General features: G+C 36.3%; 1 protein-coding gene across 1 annotated transcript in view; it reads left to right on the top strand.

The window, feature by feature from the left end:
- Window positions 1-353: 353 nt before the first annotated feature.
- LOC144252843 (E3 ubiquitin-protein ligase TTC3-like) overlaps window positions 354-16,361 on the top strand; it is a 37,680-nt gene continuing 21,672 nt past the window's right edge. Inside the window, 12 exon segments of the mRNA XM_077794926.1 lie at window positions 354-827; window positions 5,168-5,322; window positions 5,786-5,828; window positions 6,146-6,296; window positions 6,959-7,043; window positions 8,580-8,633; window positions 9,579-9,740; window positions 12,080-12,172; window positions 12,792-12,856; window positions 13,718-13,854; window positions 14,886-15,120; window positions 15,122-15,207. Coding sequence (XP_077651052.1) covers window positions 695-827; window positions 5,168-5,322; window positions 5,786-5,828; window positions 6,146-6,296; window positions 6,959-7,043; window positions 8,580-8,633; window positions 9,579-9,740; window positions 12,080-12,172; window positions 12,792-12,856; window positions 13,718-13,854; window positions 14,886-15,120; window positions 15,122-15,207 — 1,399 coding nt within the window. The 5' untranslated portion in view covers window positions 354-694.

Below are 16,361 nucleotides of genomic sequence, written 5' to 3'. Positions count from 1 at the left end.
GCGCCCCGCCCGCCAGGCTGGCTGGGGCTCCCGCTCAGCCGAAGGCGCTTCCGGCCCCGCCGTGCCGCCGCCCTGCCGCCCCGCCGCCGCCCTGCCGCCCCGCGCCCGGCCACCTGACTCTTGCCGACCCAGAAGACGCGCCTACCTGACTCTCGCTGACGCAGAAGACGCGGCCGCCTACCTGAGCGCAGCAGGAGGCCGCAGAAGGTGAAGGCCCTGGCCCGCGGGCCCCTTCCGCCAGGCTCGGCGGGAGTCCCAGGCAGAGGAAGGCGTTTCCGGCCCGTGCTTCCGGCCCGCCACGCCGCCGCGCTGCCGCCCCGCCGCCCCGCGCCTGGCCACCTGACTCTCGCCAACCCAGAAGACGAGCCCGCCCACCTGACTTGCTGACGCAGAAGACAGGGCCCTGGCCCTTCACCTTCTGCGGCCTCCTCCTGCGCTCAGGTCCCCCAGAGGCCGCGCACCGAGCACGGCGCTGCGGGGAGGCCGGGGTTCCCTGGCCCACGCGCCCCGCCCGCCAGGCTCGGCGGGGCTCCCGCTCAGCCAAAGGCGATTCCGGCCCCGCCGCCCCGCAAGCTTCCGGCCCCACCGCGCCGCTGCCCTGCCGCCCCGCCGCCCCGCCGCCCCGCGCCCGGCCACCTGACTCTCGCGGACCCAGAAGACGCGCCCGCCTACCTGACTCTCGCTGACGCAGAAGATGCGCCGCCGCAGCTCAGGCACACGCGCGCGCCGCCGGGCAGCACCGCCACGCAGTGAAGGTGAAGGAGCAGCGCGAGGCGTGCAGCCGCCCCATCGTGGTGCGCACGAGCGCGGCAGGCTGGCGCCCACAGGTACAGGTAGCACAGCGGGAGGCTCGCCCGCCCGCCGCGCTCCGCCCCGCCGGCAGGCCGGAAGAGGCCCGCCGCACACAGGCTGCGCGGGCGGGGGAGCGCGGGCACCGGGAAGGGACACCGCGCGGGGCGAGCGAGGCCGCGGAGGCCTCTGGGGCGGGTACCTGAGTGCAGTGATGCAGGGAGAAGCCCCCACGTGGGAGGTGTGCAGCGGTCGGGGAGGTCAGGACCCGGAGGGTGTTGGGGTAAAGACACTGCAAGTAGTTCCTCTTTTTTCAGTTGTCTGAGAGAGTTTGGATTGGTCTGATTTGTTTCTTAAAAAAATTGGTGAAACCTATTTGAAAATGACCTAGATTTAGTATTTTCTTTGTGGAAGCTGAGTAGTCATTAGCAGTTGAGTGGTAGTAGGAGTGTTCAGGTTCTCTATTTATTTTAGTTTTAGAAATTTGTCCTTTCATTAGCATGTTTAAAGTTTATTGGCATCAAGTTAACAATATTTTAATATCCCTTTCAATCTTTTCTTTATTTGGATGTTCCCTTTTCTCATTTTGAATATTATTTATGTCTGACTTCTCTCTCTGTCTCTATTTCTCTCTTTTATTATTGCCAAAGTTTGTCTGTTTTATTAATCTTCACAAAAGACTAACTTTTTACAGGGGCAAGGCGGGTGCTAGGGATTGAACCCAGGTCCTTGTGCATGCTGATTTTCCTCTTTTATTTATGATTTCCTTTCCTTTCTTTTCTTTTTCTAACTTAAATTGCAAGTTTTAACATCAATTTTAGCCATTTTTGTTTTCTAGTATAAGCATGTAATGCTATGAATTTTCTTGAAATTCATTATTTTCTTCATCTAAGTTTCTAATGCTTTCATTAATTTTCAGAAATTAAGTTCTTATAAAAAGCTCAATTTTCTTTTTTTTTTTTTTTGGCTTACTATTTAGAAATGCTTTTTGCTTGTTTGTTTGTTTTGTCTTGGTACTGGGGATTGAACCCAAGGGGCTTAACTACTGAGCCACATCCCCAGCAATTTTTTATATTTTATTTAGAAACAGTCTGTTTCTGAGATGCTTAGGGCCTCGATAAATTGCTGAGGCTGGCCTTGAACTCACTATCCTGCTGCCTTAGCTTTCCCAGCCACTGGGATTACAGGCATGTGCCACCACACCTGGCGTGTTTTATCTTTTCAAATGTATCTGCATTAACTTTTTCATTGTTTTAATTTTCAGGTGTATCAACGTTAATTTTTTTTTTCACCTATGTTGTTAGAGAATGTGTTCTTGTTATTCTTTCATTCTTATTTTTATGACCTTGTCCATAGTAAATTCTATAATTTTCCTGTAATCATTAAAGGTAAGAAATTGTGTTGTTCAGTCTTTATATTAGTTTTTATCATATCATTAATTGAGAAGAGTATGTTGGAATCTTCTGTTACCTTCTTATAGACTTTTTATACTTCTAACAGTTTTTGTTTTTATGTATTTATTAGCTGCATACAAGCTTAATATTTTCTCAACATATCTACTCTGTTGTGATCCTCTCTATTCCTAATTTTGCTTTTTTTGACTTAGAGTCTTTGGTGGTAATTTATCTAGAATGTGCTTTTCATTTGATTTTCACTTTTTTCATATTGCTGGTCTTATCTTTCAGGCCCATCAGACAATCAGTGTCTTTTAATTGGTAGGATTAGAAGTTCCTTTAGTTCAAGACTCTTGATTGGTGGTCAACTCAGTTTTTATTTCAAACTATTTTATAACCCTTTTCTTAAAAGAATGTGGTGAGAATATTATGCAAAGTCTGCTGCTAGTTTTATTTATGCTTTTTTTGAAGAAAATATCTTTTTCTTATAGCTGCATTGGATTTTGTCTTTGATTTATATCATTTCATTTCTAAGTTTAGATGGAAATTAATTTTTTTATTCAATTTTGGATACTTGATGTTCATTCTGAATGTTGTCTTTCATGAGATCTAGAAGATTCTGGAGCCTTGTATTCTTTAAATATTGCCTCTTTTTTATTTGGACTGTTCTCCCCTTCTGGAGTTTTAACTGGCTATATGTATGTGTAACTGTTTCTAGATCACTTACTCTTCCCCCCATCCTACTTTTCATCTTATTTCTCCTTAATAAAATTTTTAGTGCTGGGTAATTTCATCCTTCTTATGGTCTAGTTTGCCATTTTTCTCTTAGGTGTGCCTAATTTTCTCTCTAATCCCCCATTTTTTTTCACTTTTAACAATTATATTTTTAATTTCTCAAAGTTCAGCTTGGTTATTTTTCATATATACACATTCATTCATTGTAGTCTCATGTTACTTGCTCATTTTGTAGTTATTCACAGACTGTGTCTGGAAATCTCAATGTTTCTATCCTTAGGGGATCCAAATTTATTGCTTTTTTTCCCCCATCTGTTGTCTGCCCCTCATGGTGGCTTCTTATTTCCAGTGCTTGGTGATCCCCTTTTAGAAACTCTAAAGATCTATTTGGTAGGAATTTGTGAGAGTCTTGAGAGCCTAACTGGAAGTTACTTGTCTTTCTGAAAGCATTTGTATTAGCTCTGGCTGGGAGACAGGAGTTTAATTTGACCCACTTTTCAGTTCTGACATTTTGCTTCCAGTCTAGGGTTCACTGTCTTGAGAGAGTCTCCTGAAATATATTTCTGTGAGCAGAAAGTACTTAAAAGTATTTTTAAAAAGTCCAAGATCTGCTTTCCTACTACTTACTGCTTTTGGTTGCCAAGTTCCTGTCTAAAAGTTTGCTGCTTTTTGGGGGGAGAGGGTCTCCTGAAATGTATTTCCGTGAGCTGAAATTACTTAAAAGTATTTTTAAGAAATCCAAGATCTGCTTTTCTTGCATTGGTAGTGTCCTTCAGAATCTAGTTCATCATAACTGATGTGATCAGAAGTGTATTTTAAGATTAATTTTAGTAATATATTTAGCTTGTATTAGAAAACTTTTGTTGTATCAAACATAGTATTTCTTTATGTTATCAATTTTCTGTTAAAATAAATTTGTTTAAAAGGTTGGGTTATTCTGGAGGGAGATATTAAATAAATAATAGTATAGGTGGCAAGCAGACTGCACAGTGTATCCTCTGGACCCATAGTGACCTTGCAGAAATGAACCTGTGGTGGTCAAACAGTGTAAGAACTGTGTCAGGAGTGGGCAGGGTGCTCTAGGCTTGTAGAGTAGAAGTGCAAAAATAAACTTGGTACTGTGGAAAATGCTTCCTAGAATTGAGTGTCAAGGATTGGTAGGCACTAGGTGGTCACAGAGTAAGGTTTGTTTAGGAATGATGAGCAGTTGGGTATGACTAGATTCCATGTTATATGTCACGAAGTGACTGGAGATAGAAACAGGAATAGGATCACATGAAACCTATGCTTATAGTAAGGAGGTTGGACTTTATTCTGATAATGAAGGAAAGATGTTGAATGATTTTCTGCTGTAATATTATATGATCAGTGTTTTAGAGGATACCAGGTTTGACAGTAAACCACAGTTAGGAGATCATTTATGCATTTTTGAGAGGAATAAAGGTAAAGATACAACTAAGGCAGTGGCACTGGACATGAAGAGGTATGTGTGTGCTAGATTTAGATCTTGGGGAAGAAGAAATTGAGGACTTAGTGGTCAGTTGGATAGAAATGTTGAGGAAAATAGGGAGTCTAGATTGACCCCCAGATTTTTGGTTTGAGTAACCATGTGGCATGTAGAGCAATTAACTGATAAATAGCATATAGAAAGAGGAAAGAACTTGGTTTCATTTGCTTTTTTTTTTTTTTTTTGAGGAAAAAGTTGTTTGCTTTTCAACTTACTGAAACTTACTGAGGGACTTATGGGACATCTTGGTTAAGATCCAATAGCAATTGGCACAGAGGGTCTAGAAGTTAAGAGAAGGATTTGGGATTTTAGCATTTGGCAGTTTGGAAGCCATTGTTTTCCTACAGTACCATATGAGATAATTTTAAATGGTACATGGATAAGCACTTGAAATTTTTTAATAGTTAGGATTTTATGTGTATGAAAAACATAACTTGTGGATCAAACCTATGACATCATGGACATTATCACATAGGCCAAGTGAGTACAATGAAAGGAAAATATTAGTAAAAATACATGTGATATATGGAAATGGCAACAATCATGGTGAAGCTATGCAAATAAAGTTTTGGGAGAGAATGGGGGGAGAATCACAGAATGGGGACAAAAATCAGTGTTCTGATTGGAGTTCCTTGAAGCATAGGTTTTAAGTATTTTTCAATTATACTATAGAAGCCAGGAAGAATGCTGCTCATGTCATCTCAAATGATTTAATTACTGAATTGGATTGTTATTTCCTTAGGATTGTGTGCCATGGACAATTTTACTGATGGAGACTTCACTGTGGCAGATTATGCATTGTTGCAAGATAGCCCTTTCGAAGATGATTGTGTCTTTGCTCCTGAATATAAGACGGATGACTATGTTCGTGTGACCCAGCTTTACTGTGATGGAGTGGTAAGTAGGTTTGTTAAATTTTTGTTTTTAACATGGTATATCCTAAAGGCGTTCTGATTTAGGGCATTAGAGTAAAGATTTTGTGTGTGTATGTGTGTGTATGTGTGTGTATGTGTGTGTGTGTGTGTGTGGCTATGGGTTTTTATAAGAAGGAACACATGCTTTTGAAGAGGTTATTATTCAATAGAAATAAGTTGTGCCTCAACAATAAGAATAGATTTCAGAGAATAAGAAGACATGAGGCGGCTTTCTGAGAATTAGAAAAACTCTTGAATTGAGTTCTAGAAAGATACTCAGGAAATATGAAAAAGGCCTTAAATTAAGACTCACTGGCTACAGATATATTCAAAGCATATAAGTAAATGTACATTAGATTTTTTTCAGTTTAGTTCTGCTAATCAAAAAGTATACTTGTGTATTTTACCAGTTGCAAATCGAAATAATTTTCTTTTTTTTTTTTTAGGGTATGAAGTATAAAGATTATGCCCAAAGCGAGAAACATTTAGGTGAGCATGTTGACATATTAACGTTAATTTATTGATGGACCACAAATGGAGGTGATTTATCTAGTCATATCAACAAATCAGATTTATATGTCTTCTTAAAAATAGATTCTTACTATTGTTTTTCCTGGAAACCAAAATCTTTCTTTGTAAATTGAGTTTTAGCCAACACTTAAATATTCTTAACATCTAGCAGTTTAAAAAACATTAATTCATTTCTTGTCTTCTCATATCCATTTTTACCTTTTCTGTATAGCAGTGTTGATTCATTAAAAATCAGGGCACAAATATTAATTTTAAACTTTTTTATTTTAATTAAGAATTTGACATCTGCAATATACGGTGTAGTAAACCACTTTCTGTCCTGCAAGATTACTGTGATGCCATTAAAATATATATCTTCTGGCCACTTCTTTTTCAACATCAGTACAGTTCTGTAATATCACGATTACATCCCTGTGTGGAGACCATGTAAGTCACTATATGTTATTCATTTTGGATGAGCGGTGATAAGCATGTTGCACAGTGCTAAGGAATGCCAAATACAATGGAAGGCTTATACCTCATTCTTTTTTTTTTTTGGTGATACTGTGGGTTGAACTCAGGGTCTCCCCCGTGCTTGACAAGCTACACCTTCGACCCTTTTTTAAAAAAATTATTTTGAGATGCAGTCTAGCTAAACAAAGTTTCAGCCCGCCTTAAACTTGAAATCCTCCTGCCTCACCATCTGGAATAGCTAGGATTTTAGGCATATGCCACCACACTTGGCTTACTCTTCATTCTTATATGCTGTTCAGTTTTGCTTTTGTTTAACAGGTAGAAAAAGTAATTTCTTGGAATTTGAATATGAAAGAAAATTTATAACATTATAATGAAATAATTCTGAATAGTATTAGATGGTAGACTTGAAGTTAAGTCAGGAAAAATTAAAATACTTTTATAAATGTCAGTGGTATAGAACTGAGAGAGAGAGGATATATGGTTTGGTCCATTTAATAAATTCCTTATTTATGTTACCTAGAGTGGAGAAAAGAACTGAATGTTTTTGTCAGCGTGTAATATAAGCATAAAATTCAGTGAATTTGTATATATGAGAATGTAATCTTTCCCAAAATAAATTTGTCTTTAAACAGTTCTCGTGCCTCTGAGATGAGTTTGAAGAAATTACAATATCTTGAGTTGATGTAAGATATTGTGGATTTGGCAAAGAAAGTTGCGGTAAGTGGTAGAATGTAAATATAGAGTGTCAGTTGTTAACTGTTAACTGCTATAAACTGTGTGACCAGTTTATAGCAGTTAACAAATAAGCTTTTCAGTTTTCTTTACCTGAGATTATTCTGCTGTCAGAGTGTGCATGGTATGGAAGTGATAACGTTGATGACCAATGTCCTGGTTCTGCCATGCCATAATGGACCAGGACAGCTTCTTGATATTAAAGGAGAGAAATTAGAATTTGTCACAAATGAAAGGGGGCCCTGGTTCATAGAAACCTTAATCACAGGTTCTAAAAGTAAACAAACTCCGTCTTTTGACATAAAAACATACCACTATTGACAAATACTTTGCCTTTGGGATAAAATTTATCAGGATAGATTTGAGGTGGTGTCTTTGTACTATGGTGATTCTCTCTCTCTCTCTCTCCTTTGGGGGTGGGAGACTGAACTCAGGGGCACTCAACCACTGAGCTACATCCCCAGCCTGTTTTGTATTTTATTTAGAGACAGGGTTTCACTGAGTTACTTAGTACCTCGCTTTTGCTGAGGCTGGCTTTGAACTCATGATCCTTCTGCCTTGACCTCCTCTCTCTTTTAAAAAGCCATTTGATAATTTTTCTTATTTCAGTTGGTTATGGAGCCAGGTGTTATACTTGTTTTTATTCTGACTGCGAACTTAAATTTAGAAAGCATTCTGGTGTTTATTTCTGCTGATAACTCATTACAGTAACAAACCAGCCAATGTGCCCTGTTAGAAAACCTAGGTTTAATGAACTTTAAAAATCTACACATCTAAAATTTACACAAAATCAGTTTATTACTAGAGCCTTGTGGAAGACTTTTGATGAATTCTTGTTTTAGAGCTCTTAAGGGGTAAATTGATCATGTAAGTGCTTGTGGAAAATATACTACTATGTAATACAGTTAAACATTATTTAATGATTGGGTACATTCTGAGGAATGCACCATCAATTGGTTTTGTTGTCTTAGTATCATATAGTATACTTATACAGACCCAGATGGTGTAGATTAGTCACTGGATGTGACCTCTTAATGCAATTAAGAGACAAAGTGAACACAAGTTGTGACTGCTGCTGACATATGGCATGATACTTTACAGTGAAGTTTGTTTTTTTTTTTATTTCAATAAGTAGCAGTACACTCTAAAATAACAGTTACATAAACCAGTAATGTAGTTGTTTAATATCATTATCAAGTGTTATACATATATATAATTATCTGTACTATTCTTTAATATAATTGGTAGGGCAGTAAGTTTTATATCAGCATCACATAAGCTTGTGAACAGTACATTTTATTGTGGTATGTAGGATGTCACCATAGCTACAATGTCATTAGGTAATAATAATCTTAAACTCTGTTATAATCTTTGGTACCAATGTCCCATTTGGCTCATCATTGATGGAAAATGTCGTTATGCAACACAAGACTATTCCTAAAATGGAGATTTTTTTTTTCTATTACAAAATCCAGGAATAAGGAAAAAATGCTTTTTTGTTCTTTTTTTTTTATTTTGCAGAATGATTCATTCCTTATCGAAGGCTTATTGAGAATTGGTTATAAAATAGAAAATGTAAGTGTTAAATGTGGAAACCCAGCTCACCCACTGAATAAATGGCAGTCACATCACTGCCCATTTTCCCATGTATTGAGACCATATATTCAAAGTTATATGTAATATTTGGTAGTATGGTTTCTATATTTTACTCAGTGTAATCTCATTTTGCAGGTTTGTTTCATTACATTTTTTTACCCATATATGTTACAAGTTTTTTTCTTGTCTTTTAGATTGTTTTCCTAGCATATATTCCCCCAAATGAAATTATTAGGTCCCCAGTATGAATATTTTTACTGTATAATTACTAGGTAATCCTCAGATGCAGTGATAAACCAAATTTTAATGGTACTGGTGATAGAAATGTCTTCATGTTTCCTTTAAGCCTTATACCAGCAGTGGCAATTCAGCTATTTAATTTCTGAGGTTATTTCATACATTAAAAGAACAAACATTTCTGTTAACTCTTGACCCTTCCTGAGAATCAATGCTCTGAGCATCCATTTGCCTAGCCATAGTCTTGATTATCTCATAATAATTCTTTTTGCCACAGACTATGTAAAATATGTAGTCCCTGTGGAGAACTTTAATCTATACCTTTAACCTTAGGGTAAAGAGGGAAGTCCTAGTCTAATTGAGATTTGAGACTTCTTTTCTACCTTGTAAATTTGTACTCTCATACTGCAAAGGATAGCCTTTGACCAGGTTGTACACCTCAGCTTTCAGGTCTGTAATCATTGCAAAAGCATTTTGAACTCAGGGTAGCCGGAGGTCACCCAAAGATGGAACACGTGAGTCCACAGTTTCTGTTAACTTGTATGTTGTAGTCCAGTTATCCTCTATTGTGTGATGCAGTAATGAAAATACATAAGTTTTGTATAAAGGTTTGAAATACTGATTAAGATAAATATATATTGCCACAGAATACTTGAGTATAATTCTTCTTTCCTCTTTTTGAAACAGAAAATTTTGGCAATGGAAGAAGCTTTAAATTGGGTAAAATACACAGGCGATACAACAATTCTACCTAAATTAGGATTAATCGACAATTGTTGGTCTATGTTAAGTATTTTCTTCACTGAATGTAAGTATAAGTTCTTTAAATTGTTAACTCAGTTTTTAAAGGTATTATTTGGGAAATGGAATATATAATTATATGATTTTTCATTTATTCTAGCAGCATTTAAAAAATGTTTTTCTTTATAGTGTTTTTCTTCTGTATATGAAATAAAATAACTTTATTTTTTTTATTTCCTTCATTTATTTTTATTCTTTTTAATAGTGACAGAGTATATTTTGACATATTATCCATACCTGGAGTATAACTTGAATAAGAGAACTTAAACCTTATAGTTAGTTTTATCCTGTTTTTTACCATTCAGATTATTGTGGCATCATACTTTAAAAATCCTATCTAATAGTTGTCATAAGTTATAATATGTAATACTCAAATAAAAAGCTCACAACTGGACCCATGTCTTTTTATTCATATGAGAAAATAACAGAAGGTAAAATTCTGATTTTCATTTTCTTGATAAATCTGCTATTCTTTTATGTATGGAGAAATAGCCTTACATATTTCTCCAGTTTTCTGAAATGTTTTTCTTCCTTCCTTTCTTTCTTTCTTTTTTTTGTGGTGCTGGGGATTGAATCCAGGGCCTTATGCATGCTGGCCAAGTCCTCCGCCACTAAGCTATGTCCCCAGCCCTGAAATGATTTTCTTTAAAGCATTTGAATATTAGCAGTAAATTTTTTAGAGTATATTTTATAGGAATCTTGACACAGAAAATGTTTTGACTCTTTAGTTGATGATAATCCATAATCTGCAATCTCCATTGTGAAGAGGGAAGATTTGTCTATTGACTTAAATAATAGAGAGGAATTAAATAAAGATAGCTCTTTCTGTTAGGCTCACTAGATAGTGGGATGTATTATACTGATAGAGGTTATTCTCTTCATTGTTTTGAAAGCCTCTGATTCTGGACCAGGTTTTAGGGTAGAGGTGGAGAAGCAATATCATGTATTGCCACTATTGTGGGCCCATTTCTGATTCTCTCATAATAGCCCTGTGGGGTGGCTGTTATTCTCTCTTTTTTTTGCGGGGGTACTGATGATTGAACTCACAGGCCCGACCAGTGAGCCACATCCCTAGCCCTATTTTTTTTTTTTTGTATTTTTATTTTTTAGAGATAAGGTCTGTGTTGCTTAGTGTCTTTTTTGCTGAGGCTTGCTTTGAACTTATGATCCTCCTGTCTCAGCCTCCCGAGCCGCTGGGATTATAGGCGTGCACCACCATGCCCAGCCTATTATTCTTAATTGTAGAAGTGAACAATCTAAGACTTATGAGGTTAAGAGAGATTTCTACAGTCTAGTAAGTAGTAGAACTTAGATAAGAAAGCAAGTTGCAGAATGATTTGTACAGTATGATGCCATTTATATAATGTTTAAAAACATGCAAAACAATATGCATATTCTTAATACAGAGAATGTATTCAAAATGTTTTAAAAATGCATGGGCATGTTGAACACCAGGGGAGTGGCTATCTCTGGGGGTAAAGGAGGGAAAATAACTAACACAGTGGATGTCAACTGTAACAAACTTCTGCAAAAGAAGCTGAAGTAAATATGGCAAAATGTTAATTTCTTGCTAAGTTGGTACACAGTTGGTACATGGGTGTTCATTATGTTAATGTTACTCTTTGTACTTTTATGTATACTTGAATTATTTGATAAAGTGTAATTAAAAGTGCACATAAGAGGGGAAAAGCCCAGAATTCTAAATACCTTCTATTAATTTTTCAGCTTTCACTATGATATGCTGAAGTAATATACAACCAAAATATTATGACTAACAATGAGAGGGTCTTTTCTTGGTTATATTACTTGTCCTGAAGTTTTGTCGTTGTTGGCCAGGGTTGAGCTGCAGCTGGGTCTATTCTCTGTGGCCATGTTCTTTATTTCCAAATCCAAGTTGTACTTTTTTGGAACATGTTTCTTTAACAGAGGGAAAAATAACAATAGCCAGTTCACACTGTGTTTCCTAGAGTGCTCATTTAGACCTGGTGTATGCTATGGCAGTTTGACTTCCTTTACCACAAAGCAAGTCACAGGGACAGGTCTGCCCCATACGAGTGGATACAGTCTTCCTATAAGAAGGCTCTGAAATGGCAGCAATCAGGCACTTTCGTTGCCTCCCTAAAGGAAATTTCATAGTATATTTTGAATGTACTTTGTGGTTAAAATAGTATATGTGTTGGGGCTGGGATTGTGCCTCAGTGGTAGAGCACTCACCTAGCATGTGTAAGACACTGGGTTCGATCCTCAGCACCACACAAAAATAAATAAATAAATTAAATAAAGGTATTGTGTCCATCTACAGTTAAAAACGAAGTTTAAAAAATTGGTATACATGCATAGATTTATCCCTCCTACACATAACATTCTTCTTCTTTTAAATCAAATAGGATTTTCTACAAGGAATTTGTCTTACCCCTGACTGTGAAGGTATCATTTCTAAGATTATCATCTTTAGCAGTGGTGGTCAAGTTAAATGTGAAGTAAGTATCTAATAAAGGAGAAACTTTATTAAATTTGTAACCAAAATGTTTAAACCTGTTAAAATGTTTTAAGTTTGAGGAAGTTGTGTGATTTGAATCTTGTCTTTTGTAAGAAAAAAAAAGTTATATCATAAGAAAATAAATATTAGGACATGCATTGCAGTGAAGCATTTTCACATTCTTTTATTTCCTCCTAGGAAAAGCATACTTTTTATATTTTGGTTTTACTCTTTTTGATAACTTCCATTTTATTAATACCCCAAAAGGGGTAGTGGTGGAGGTGTGGGTTTTAGAGAAGGGGAAGAGTGCCTTGAGGGATTACCTTTAACTTCACCATCTGAATGTGGCAGGAGTGGGTAATTATAATATATATAATTTATTGGATCTTCTGCTTACCCTTAATTATTTAAAGTTTCTTCATAAAGTGTGTCTACTCTCTTGTTCCTCTTTTCAGTAAATTATTTTGTTAAAGCTTTCTGGGCTTTTGTCTGGGTCAAAACATCATCACTGTTCTCTATCAAATTGAACATTGTGTGTGCTTCTGGAATATTTATTACTTGTGGTTTTGTGCTTTATGTCATGGGAGTGTGAGACAAATTTTGGATGTCTTTGTTTTAAGTTTGAACACAAGGTCATAAAAGAAAAGGTTCCTCCAAGACCTATTCTGAAACAGAAATGTTCTAGGTAAGATTTTTAACAATCAATCAGTTTTTATATTTTCTCTTAGTATATAACTCTGTTAAATGCAGATTTCTAAATTGTGCTATTTTTTAAAATTGGCTGTGTACACATATATAAATAAGTATTTTAAAAATTATTTTATGGATATTTAAAACAGAACTAGCTTTAGAATGATTAAATACTGAAAATTTGAAAAAAGTCACTATTTAGTGGTTGAACTTGTAAGTAAAATTATAACATTTCATGTTATGAAATTACTTATAAACAGATTTGGCATTTAACAAAAATTATATAGTTAGCTTTTGGCTTTTAATTTCAAAAGCATTTTTGCTTTTTTATGTTCCTCCATTTTAAACATTTTGAACCAATGACTATTTCTTACCTTGAAATACTTAGTGTATTGTCAAAATTATTCACCTCTGTATCTTTCTGTTCAGATCAAATAATTCCAATCCTTTTTTCTTTTCTTTTCGGTCCTGCTTCTTGTTTTTCATCCTAAAAGTTGATTTTTTTTCTTATAATTTGTGACCAAGAAAAACCAAAAGAAAAGATGTATAGAATTATTTGTTGAAAAGGAATCAGTGTAACCAAATCAACCAAATTCCCATGTTGTTATTGGGGTGAAAATAATATTTTATTATGGGATCTTGCTTGCAGAGTACATGTACTATTCTTATTTACCCTACACAGTAATTTATATACATTATGTACGTGGAAATAACATCTATACAAATTATACATAGCTTTCTTAATTAAAAGTCACAGCCTATTGCTTGGAGAATGTATTTCTATAGTAGGCAACAGAAAGTAGTTCATTGAGCAATTAACAAAGGTAAATTATCACTAATTGTAAATGTTTATCAGCCTAGAGAAGCTAAGACTGAAAGAAGACAGAAAATTGAAAAGAAAGATCCAAAAACAAGAAGCAAAAAAATTAGCACAAGAAAGAATGGAAGAGGACTTAAGAGAAAGTAATCCACCCAAAAACGAAGAACAGAAAGGTATGCAGAAGTCCAGACATGATAAGAATAATATGCATTTGCTTAAACGTACAAATACAGAATTATAAGGCTCATATTATTATTTAATTGAAGTATAGATTTCAGTTAGTATTTTCATACTATCACTAAAATATAGAATTCAGTTAGCATCTTTGTCTTCTATTATTCTTAGATAGTGAAGGGATTGGTGTGAAGAATATCATTTTAGAAGCAGTACACAGCGATTCATATGCTGTCCTGCTGCTAACTCTAGGCAAACTGTGTCTGTTTCCTCTTCTTCAAACTGAATTGGAACATAATATCTGACCTGCATATTGTATGTTTGACAGTGCATTGTACAATCTGCTATGTGAATTTAAGTTCCAAAATATTGAACTGTAAATTAACTACTAATTGTCTGGAATAGTTGAAATAAAGAGGCAGTTCATAAAAGGTATCATAGAGATTGCCTTGCCCAGCTTGTATTTTCATTCTCTAATAACATGAGGATGTCTCATAGGTGTTTTTACTATTCCTGTATACATCTTAACCAGTATATTTATTTTTAGTTTTAAGTTGAAGTAAGTTTTCTCAGTTTTCTACATTGTGCCTGGATTTCCAAAATGAAATAGTTACCACTTGCTGTCTTTTTTTTTATCTAATATACCAGTACTGTTTTACAGATTGATCATAATTATCTTTGCTACTGAAATATGTATTTTTAACTTTGTGAATGTATTTTAATTTTGCATGTTTAAGAACTAAAAATATTTTGGAGGTGATGAGATTGGGTTGGGATTGTTGAGGGAAAAAACTATTTTAGAGGAAATAAAATTTTAGATGTTATTACATGAATGGTGTGAAATGAAGAGAATATAGAAGTATTGTTAAATATTTATATTCCTAATTTAAAGTTTCTTGAGTTGTCTATGTAAAATAAAGCAATCAATCTTAATTGTATCTTATGATATAATGTTACGTTATTTCTTTCTAAGTTATGCCCTTGCAAATTAGTGTAATTTATCACTTTAACCTTTGTTATTTATTCCTAGAAACTGTAGACAGTAGTCAGAATTGTCAGTTCATTGATGACAGAATTCTGCAGTGCATAAAGCAGTATGCTGACAAGATTAAATCGGGTATACTGAACCCTTCCAAGCTTCTCAAAGAATTGCTTTCTTGGAAAGTTTTGAGCACAGAAGACTATACAATGTGTTTTTCTAGCAGAAATTTCCTCAATGAAGCAGTGGACTATGTCATTCGTCACTTGATTCAAGAAAAGAATAAACACAAGGGTATTTCTTCATGTTTTGAGTGAGCTTAAAGAAGTGGAACCCAAATTTGCTACCTGGATCCAGAAACTTAATAGCTTTGGTATGTCCCTTTATATTCTAGTCTGGTAAGAAGGATAAATGTAGGTCTCTGATTTCTTTTTATCTTCCTATCTTATCGTTTATGATATTTTAAATGTGGAATACACGTGTATGGTGAAAAATACTACCATCCACACATAATTTTTAGGTTATTCTATAGAATGGAACAGTATGTTTTTTAAAAAGATCTAAACAAAATAAAAATCAGTCAGTAGGGAAATCTAGACTTGTATTATACTAAACATTTGTGAGTACTAGACACTACCCTGTGTAACCAACACACCCTGGAACCTAGGAGCTATTGAGTGCCTTCTGGGATTGTGCACCTCAATAGCCTTGTTGAGAAAGATTAAGATTCTGGGAAGAAAAATTAGGACAAGCAGATGGGACTCATTGTTTAGGAGTACCTCAGGCAAATCTATATTGAAGGATGAGAAGAAATGTACCCTGGGGTTCAAGTAGGTGGTTTTGAATCACAAGGGAAGGATGTGGAAGACATCCCCTACCTCCCATTCAGGCTTCTTGCCCAAGGCCATGCAGGACTGCAGAATGAGCCCTCAGGTATGGTAGCTGTCTAACACGAGTAAGGATGCTTTGGGTACCTCCCAAGATGCTATATATTACGGCAACTGGGCTAGCATGATTGTTGATTCAGCTGGCAGCTATTGATAAAGTTCTACGGGAGGCCACAGGAAAGAGAGTAGTGCTCTCAGACCCAAGAATAGCACCTGCCCAGCTTCTACCAGCTACCCCCACCTTTTTGAGCTTTTACAGAAATGCAGTTAGTAGAATTTAAGGGTTTCAAAGAAGATTCTGGTCAATTTCTGTTGGTAGAGAGAAAGTCAGATGGCAGCAAGCTTGGCATATTCCTGCTCTGAGCATAGGTCTTAATAAGTTTCTGGTCTCAGAAAATCACTCTTAAGTGATAAGATTGCCGATAATGTCCAATAGAAAAGTAAATTCATAAGTTCTCACTTAACACTTTAATCTTCCATAGAGGATAGAGTCACAACTGGAGAAGTGGGCCTTATAGGTTAGACTACATTGGAAGAATGCCAGTCAGTGTTTATTCAGGTAAATGCAGTCTTGCAGCTGACTGGCAGGAAAATATGACTATGTCTTGTGATATAACCCATGTATATTCTGAGGAGTAAA

Source organism: Urocitellus parryii, unplaced genomic scaffold, assembly GCF_045843805.1.
Source record: "Urocitellus parryii isolate mUroPar1 unplaced genomic scaffold, mUroPar1.hap1 Scaffold_61, whole genome shotgun sequence".
NCBI classification, from domain to species: domain Eukaryota; kingdom Metazoa; phylum Chordata; class Mammalia; order Rodentia; family Sciuridae; genus Urocitellus; species Urocitellus parryii.
The sequence above is the reverse complement of the archived record's forward strand: the minus strand, read 5'-3'. Positions and strand labels throughout refer to the sequence as shown.